The following is an 8,871-nucleotide window of genomic DNA, read 5'->3' as shown; positions in this document are numbered from 1 at the left end:
ATGCATGCATGAACACACACACACACACACACACACACACACACACACACACACAGGTCAAGGACAGTGCAACTATGGTAAAAAGGTTGGGTTTTTTTTGTTTTTTTTTTAATTGTAAAGTCACTATATAAAGAGACATGTAAGCCGCTATGAGCATTAAATAATGCATGCACATGGAGTCTCATCCTCACATTTCAATAGATTTTATCATCATCATGATTGTTCTGACTGTTCCATCTCTTCCATATATCCATCACTTTTTAGTACCACCCTTCTTGTTTGTTCCCAATGGGTGAGTTAGCCAAGTGGGAAGAGTTGGACTTTCAATCTGGGGTCCTGGGTTTGATTCTGGTATCGGAGCCTGATGAATTAAAGGTGGATGTTAGTTGTGTGTGTGTTTTTTTTGTGTTTTTGTTTTTTTTCCAAAATGGCAGGTCAACATCTGTGCTGATCTGACTGTGTCTTGATCCCCTTTGTGCGTGTGCACATGCAGAAAATCAAATCCACACATTGAAGATCTTACAGTCCATGTCAAGTGTTTGATGGGTTATGGAAACGCAGATATATCTAGTATGAACACCCAGGAAAACTGGGTATGGTTGCCTACTCGGCAGAGTAAAAAGGACATTCACATTTGAAAGCTGACTTGTTGATACTTTTTTTTTGTTTTTGTTTTTTTGGCTTGTCATGCATTAGTGTATATTTACTGTTGGTGATGATTTCCTGGTGATTTTTTTTTTTTTTTTTTTTTTTTTTTTTGATGACTTTGCACATTTGAATTTCTTGATGAGTTTTTGCATGTAATGGATAAGTATGATATGGTGTGATATTATAGGGATACTTATATAGCACCTATCCTCTGTCAGAGACCAAGCTCTAAGTGCTTTGCAAACACAGAGTCACCTGCACAGCAGGCTGCCTACCTGGGTAGAGCCCAGTGAGAGCTGCCTTTTGGTGCTCATTATTCGTTTCCTGTACCATTAAGTCAGGTCACACACACACACACACACACACACACACACACACACACAACTTTTTACATGTATGACGGTATGGTAATCATTCTCCGTTTTCACAGGGTGCATGCTGGGTATGTTGTTTCCATAACCCAGCAAACACTGACATGGATTACAGAATCTGTAACATGCGTGCTTGATCTTCTGCATGTGTGTACACATGAGGAGCATACAGGCACAGATGATGACCTGGGAAATTGGAAATATCTCCACTCTTAACCCACCAGGTGTGCCAGGGATCAAACTCAGGAAACTTGGGCGAGAATCTGGTGCTCTTACCACTAAACCACCACACCTGTAGTACTCGTATTCTAGCTGATGACTTTGTACATTTGGATTTCTTGATGAAATTTTTTGACAATTTTTTACATTTAATTAATGATGATTTTTTAATGTCATATATAAGAATTCAGTACTGTTTCTGATGACGTTGTGCATTTCAGTTTCTTGATGATTTTTTGTACATTGTGAATAAGTATAACAGTACTGTTCCTGGTGACTTTGTACATTTGATTTTTAAATATCTGAATGATTTTGCATATCATGGATGACTGTTGAAAGTTTGCCTTGTGGTTACTGGCTTACATTGCTGTGTGTGTGTGCTTGCAGAGTGTGCACAAAGGAGTATTCAAGGGAACATATGTGGCTGTCAAACGTATCAAGGAAGGCACCATGGGAGAAGATGAATTCATTGAAGAAGCCAAAATCATGACGTAAGACTCTCCATCAAAAACTTACTCTGTTTCCTATAAATTATTTCGTTTCAATGAAACCTACCAAACTAAGACATTTTTTCTTGACAAGCTTTCCAGGAAAAAAAAAAAGTAAAGAAAGAGAATTATTGTGAGAAATTATGTTTATGATTTACTTATTTCAAATATTTTACTACCTTCATATGACATGTGAATCAAGCCATGAATTTTTGTACTATGTTTTCCCTAAGCAGACTTTCCTGAACATTGAGATTACTCTGATAATTAGTTCATGATTCATTTATTCTAAGCATATTTATTTATTGATTGATTTATGTACTTTTTTGTTTTGTTTTTGTTTTCTTCTCTCATTTTGTTCTTTCTTTCCCTCCTTCTGTCTTTCTTTCTGTTTTCATTCACTCACTCCTTCATTTTCTGTTTTCAGGCAGCTAAATAACAAAAACCTGGTGCAGCTGTATGGCGTGGTGACAAAGCAGCGCCCCCTGTGTATTGTCACCGAGCTGATGAGAAATGGTGAGAGAGTTAATTACTCATTGTACAGGCAGGCACATGTGCACCGACAGTTAGATATGGATGTACGCACACATGCACGCATGCACACATGCACGTACACACACACACATGCACACACACACACACACACACACACACACACATACACACACACACACAGAATGTGTATCAGAAGAAATATGTGTACAGTGAGGCTAAGAGGTAATGTAGAGGTTGAACAGCTCACAGGCATAGAATGGAGCACAGTCAGTGAGACACAGGCACAGGTCACTTTGAACTTTATTCTCTCTCAGACTGGAAGCCAGTGCAGTAAAAACAAAAATTCCCCAAAAGAGAGTTGAAGGGTGTAGTGGTTGGAAAGGATAAGAAAATCATGATAAGACCATTCATCTACTAGTCAGTAAGGAAAGTGAGAAAGATTCACAAGCTGCATACCTCTGACAAAACAAGACGAGAGACAAAAATCTGTATTAACGATGGTAATGGATAAGAAACTTACGCTGATTTTTTAAGAAAATTTACAGCCAGCCTTTGCCCAATAAGAAGGACTAAAATGAAAGAAGCAGTCTGCAATCAAAAGGATTAATAATAATAATAATAATATTAATAAAAAAGAAGAGAGATCAAAACACAGTGAGACCACACGTGTTACTACTGCAAAACCAACCTCCCCAATTCACAACCATCCTGTTCCCATTTCCACTGACTACCTCCACCTCCCCAGTCCCATTCAGTGCAGAAGAGATCCAAGCACTAATTCTTTTGTCACCTGTGCCTCAGGTGCCCTGAATCGTTACCTGCAGCGCCATTCAGCCCGCCTGAAGGAGCAGACGGGACGGCTGTTGGACTTTTGCGTCCAGGTGAGTCAGGGCATGGCCTACCTGGAGAGTCGCAACTTCATCCACCGTGACCTGGCCGCCCGCAACTGTCTGGTGGGAGATAACTCTCAGGTCAAAGTGGCGGACTTTGGACTGACCAGGTGTGTGGTCTTTGTTTGTATGTTTTGAGTTTGGGGTTTGGGGGTGTAGGAGGTGTGTGTGTGTGTGTGTGTGTGTGTGTGTGAAGTGCTTGTTGTTTGTGTGTGTCTTATGTTTGCCTCTGTGTGTGTGTGTGTGTGTGTGTGTGTGTGTGTGTGTGTGTGTGTGAAGTGCTTGTTGTTTGTGTGTGTCTTATGTTTGCCTCTGTGTGTGTGTGTGTGTGTGTGTGTGTGTGTGTGTGTGTGTGTGTGTGTGAAGTGCTTGTTGTTTGTGTGTGTCTTATGCTTGCCTGTGTGTGTGTGTGTGTGTGTGTGTGTGTGCAAAAGGACAGCTTGCCTGCCTTTAGTACATATGTCACCTTGCAAAGAGACAAATGTCTGATCTTTCAGTATGCCATTTTGATTCAAGGATTGTGCCCAGTGTTCCCAGAACAGAGCAATAGATTTAAGTAGAAGAGAGTTACCATTTCATCATAACAGAACCACATACAATATACATTAGAAAGTATTGCATGCAGTCGATCAAAACACATGGCATTGTGAATGTTAATGACATCTGACACTCAAACACCCCTGATCATGTTCAGGTATAAAAGTATATATATATGAAAAACAAAAATCTTCACATACACAGAGTATGAGTTAAGTACAATGCCAGATTTTATTAAAATTTTTCACCACCAGGTTTGTGTGAAAAACCTTACACTCTCAGACACACGACTCTGTCCATGTCAAAACAACTCAGTGGACCTGTTCACCTCAAGCTCAATCAAGGGGGGGGGGTGGGGGTGGGGGTGGGGGGCTAATCAATTTTCTATTGCAGGGGAAGGATGTCAAGCTTTGTTACAATGTAACAAAACAGTCACAATGTCAACTAAAGCCATCCAATTTCATCAATTCTATTAATGGTTAAACATAGTTTGTTCCAATGTTATGCTGATGTCAAAATTGTTCAACATGATTCCACAATGTCAACTAAAGCCACCCAATTTCATCAATTCTATTAATGGTTAAACATAGTTTGTTCCAATGTTATGCTGATGTCAAAATTTTTCTGACGATTTCATTTTTGGTAAGCTGTTTGGTGGTATCCTGATCCACATGGTGTACTGACTGTGTGTTTCAGTAGAGAGTTACACTTTGATCACTTCAGTCTTCAGCTGAATGGTTACTTTGTGTGCCAGGCACTAAACTGAAAACCTTCGGTCACCGATCATTTAGTTTCTCAGCCCCAACTGTCTGGAACTCACTGCCTGCTGACATGCGAAAGGCCCCTCTCCAGTTGAAAACTTTTCTTCTTTTTTTTTTTCTTGCATTTGAGTAACAGTTTTGTCTCATTTGTCTCACATGAGGGATGGACTTTTTTTTCCAGTGTATTTGTGAGTGGATGTGCTGTGTGTGTGTGTGTGTGTGTGTGTGTGCGTATGTGCATGTGTGTATGCATGTGTGTTGTGTGTGTGTGTGTGTGTGTGTGTGTGTGTGTGTGTGTGTGTGTGTGTGTGTGTGTGTGTGAGAGAGAGAGGTACATGTTGGACAGATTAGAACCAGAGGCCTACTGAATATGCTGGTTCACACATCTTACTCATGGTCACTGGTTTTGTGTGTGTTTGTGTGTGTGTGTGTGTGTGTGTGTGTGTGTGTGTGTGTGTGTGTGGTGTGTGTGTGTGTGTGAGTGTGTGTGTGTGTGTATGTGCGTCAGGTATGTGTTGGATGACGAGTACCAGAGTTCAGCAGGCACCAAGTTCCCTGTGAAGTGGTCACCACCAGAAGTGTTGCAGTATACTCGCTTCTCCAGCAAATCTGATGTTTGGGCATTTGGTCAGTACCCTGGATCTGTGCTTATAAAACTATAGACTACATTACTGATTAGACCGATGTAGGTCTGAAATGCTCAGGGTTATTATATCAATGACTACTTTGGTCTAAAAAGCTTGGAAAGCAGTTGAAAAAGTGGAAGAAGGTCAGTACTTTGTACCAAATGTTTTAGAGTATTCTTTGTCTATTTCATGTGAGAAAGACAGTTTTGCCAAAAATTTGCACCTGACTTTGTTTCATTGATTTTAATTGCTATATTCTTTGTTGTTTGGAGTAACATAAAGTATGGTGTTGGTGACAATAGAAACAAAGTGAAGGAGGGAGGGAGAAATCTTTGGGTTTTTTCACGGGTTTGGAAAAAAAGTGACCAAGTGGTACCAAAAATCACAAATCTGTGCACTCTTTGAACCAAGTGTGGCTGAAGATAACATTACCATTGTCAGCTCTCCGTTTGTGGACCAGAGTGATCAGGCCTGAGGCAATAAGCTTCTGGCTTAAAACTAAATGTCAGGTGAACACTGGTAAGTCAATCTATGATCAGTTCCCAGACCTTCTGTCTTAGACCCCCGGACTCAGAAATAATGACCCCAGCTTCAGTGGAGAGTCCATGCGTTGATGCACTGAACAAGAACATCCGTTGAAGAACTGTGTACTGTCTTCCTGACAGAATCCAGTGAAAACTGTGTGTGTGTCTCTTCTACCCCTTGATAGGAAGAGTCCAATTATTAGCTTTTCACACACACTTTTAGCTGTTACTGTTTACCTGTTGCTTGATGATGATGTTCATCCTTCAGATTCCAACATGACCATGGCTTCAAATATCAGATGGAAGATAAGTGGCTGTGGGTCCGAAAGTGACTTGCCCACATGTGGGACACAAGTGAGTGGGTGCTGTCGTGGCAGTGGATGCTGCTCGGGCCTTGTGCACAGTACGTTTTCATTGCGCCTCGGTGATGCACCTGGCTTCAGCTGCACAGGCTCTTGTGGAGATCTTGCTGCGCCAAGCTGAATGGTCAAGAGCAAGCATCTCTCATGTGCTGATGTTTCTGCCCTGTTGCTTACAATGTATAGGTGTAGACATGCAAGAGATGTTTGACCTTCCCCACTACTTCAAGGTGCAAACATACTTATGACAGTCTTCTTTGTCTTTTTCAGGTGTGCTGATGTGGGAGGTATTCACCTGTGGTCAGATGCCGTATCATAACAAACGTAATGTGGATGTGGTGGACTATGTGGTCACACAGAACCGAAGGTTGGAGAGGCCAACCAACACTCCAGGGGTTATCTATCAGATCATGTTGCGATGCTGGGATAAGGTACCTACTACTTCGTTTTGTTTATTGTGCATGTGCAATCTGTATGTGTGTGTGTGTTTGTGTGTGTCAGGGGGTGTAGGGAGGGGGTGTGGGGAGGGGGGGGGGGTGTTGGGGGGGAGGGGAGTGGATGGATGGATGGATGTTTATATGTTTGTGTAAAATGGTGTGCGACATTCTAATCCTCCATCCCTGAAATCACAACACAACTCAAACAGACGAACAGGAAATGTGTAAAAATACTGCAGCTGGATGTGAAGTCAAGTATAGCATAGCACTGTATTGTACTGTATTATTCTTTGTCACAACAGATTTCACTGTGACCATGTCACTCCAGTGCAGCACCACCCCCTTCATTTTTTTCTTCTTTTCTGCCTGCAAGTGTATTTGTTTTGCTGTCAGAGGATTTTTCTACATTGCCAGAGACAAACCTTTTGTTGCTGTGTGTTCTTTTACATGCACCAAGTGCATGCTACACACAGGAGCTCAGTTTATCATCTCATACAAATGACTAGCATCCAGACCACCACTCAAGGTCTAGTGGAGGAGGACAAAATACAGGTGAGGATGGGATTCAGTTCCATATGCTCATATTCTCTCGCTTCCTAGACAGACGCGTTAACACCAGGCCAACACTCCACCTTACGCACACAAGTGTGTAAAAAGGAGAACACACACTTGCCACAAAGACACTCCAAAGTTCACAGATGTGGACGAAAATTGTCCATCCTATTGGTGGATGAAGATAGGATGGTTAGCTGGATGGAAGGACTGATTGGATCAGCTGATTGATACACCTCAAAAAAAGAAACATGTCTGCCTGTATGGCCAGGTAAAACTGGTCATGCATGTAAAAGCTCACTGGTACTTGTGTACGAGTGAACGTGGTAGTCACAAAGAAGAAGAGATGGATTGATATTTCAGGGATTTATTTTTATTATATTTATTTATATATTTTGTTTACTTGATTGAGTGAGTATGAAAGAGTCAGTTTTGTGAGCAAGCAAATGAGCAAGTGACTGAGTGAGTGATCGACGGGCGCAATAGCCGAATGGTTAAAGCGTTGGATTTTCAGTCTGAGGGTCCCGGGTTCGAATCACGGTGACGGCGCTTGGTGGGTAAAGGGTGGGGATTTTTACGATCTCCCAGGTCAACATATGTGCAGACCTGCCAGTGCCTGAACCCCCTTTGTGTGTATATGCAAGCAGAAGATCAAATACACACATTAAAGATCCTGTAATCCATGTCAGCGTTCGGTGGGCTTATAGAAACAAGAACACACCCAGCATGCACACCCCGAAAGTGGAGTATGGCTGCCTACAAGGCGGGTTAAAAAAGTTCATACACATAAAAGCCCACTCGCGTATATACGAGTGAACGTGGGAGTTGCAGCCCACGAACGCAGAAGAAGAAGAAGAAGAAGAGTGAGTGATCAACTGAGTTCAGTTCCTTGTTTTTTCCCCACTCAGGAAGCGGACCTGAGGCCGAGTTTCAAGGACCTGTGTTCTCAACTCCTTGTCTTCAACCAGACTGGCAATTACAGCTAGGGATCACGGGCATCCCAGTTGTGACTCTTTTCCTCCCCTTGTCACCTGTCCGCCATGTCGTTACAGGTGTTGTGTTTGGCCAGAAGCACCTGTCTGTGCTAATTACCAAGGACATGATGTGAACGAACCAAATTGAGAGGGACGGTTTATCATTCTGACAGGCAAGTTCTTTACTACAATGAAGTTGACAACCATTGTGATGATTATTTTATCGTGCTGTATTACTCTTTCGTCACAACAGATTTCTTTTGTTTTCAGGCTGTTCTCCCCAAGGAGAGAGCATTGTTAAAGTGCAGGGCTAATCTTTTTTTCCCCTTTTTTGTTTGTTTTTTTGTTCTGCATCCAAGTATATATGTTATCAAAGCAGATTTTTTTCTACATAATTTTGCCAGGGACAACCATTATGTTGCCATGGGTCCTTTCATGTGCACAAAGTGCGTGCTACACGTGACCAGGTTTTTCATCTCATCCAAATGACTAGCGTCCAGACCACCACTCAAGATCTAGAGGAGGGGGAGAAAATTCTGAAGCATGTGGGATTCGATCCTATGTGCTTCAGATTCCCTTGCTTCCTGGGCAGGTATATTACCACTTGGCCACCACTGCATTATGACCATGAACAAACCGGTGTTGATAAAACTGGTATTGGTTTCATTTCTTTTTTTGTTTAATCTTTCTTGAATAGAATAGAATAGAACATGTCTTTATTACCAGGTGTATCGAGGTCACAAGGAATATTGAGGGATTAGTACATAAAAGGTACAAACATAAATTAAAAAATATACACAGACAATAGTTTGTTGTTTGATTTTGTCGTTCTTTTATTTGACTTGGTATGTTCTAACACAAGTTCATTTTTCATTGTCTGTGAGAATTGTTGAATTGTCTTTGGTATTTGTTTGTTTTAGGTTTTCTCCCCACTTCTTTTGGTCTGGGGAAAGAAATGCTTTAAAAAGAATGTAATATCATGTGTAACAA

At 41.5% G+C, this 8,871-nt stretch overlaps 1 protein-coding gene across 4 annotated transcripts in view; it reads left to right on the top strand.

Annotated features, from left to right (window-relative positions):
• LOC143298730 (tyrosine-protein kinase Btk-like) overlaps positions 1-8,665 on the top strand; it is a 44,590-nt gene extending 35,925 nt beyond the window's left edge. For all 4 annotated transcript variants that reach the window (XM_076611653.1, XM_076611654.1, XM_076611652.1 and 1 more), the window contains exons 13-18: positions 1,626-1,729; positions 2,154-2,242; positions 3,023-3,221; positions 4,918-5,036; positions 6,189-6,349; positions 7,816-8,665. In XM_076611653.1, the coding sequence (XP_076467768.1) occupies positions 1,626-1,729; positions 2,154-2,242; positions 3,023-3,221; positions 4,918-5,036; positions 6,189-6,349; positions 7,816-7,893 (750 nt within the window). In that variant the 3' untranslated portion in view covers positions 7,894-8,665. The remainder of the gene's footprint in view (positions 1-1,625; positions 1,730-2,153; positions 2,243-3,022; positions 3,222-4,917; positions 5,037-6,188; positions 6,350-7,815) is intronic.
• Positions 8,666-8,871: the final 206 nt, after the last annotated feature.

Source organism: Babylonia areolata, chromosome 24, assembly GCF_041734735.1.
Source record: "Babylonia areolata isolate BAREFJ2019XMU chromosome 24, ASM4173473v1, whole genome shotgun sequence".
In the NCBI taxonomy this organism is placed as follows: Eukaryota; Metazoa; Mollusca; class Gastropoda; order Neogastropoda; family Buccinidae; genus Babylonia; species Babylonia areolata.
The sequence above is the reverse complement of the archived record's forward strand: the minus strand, read 5'-3'. Positions and strand labels throughout refer to the sequence as shown.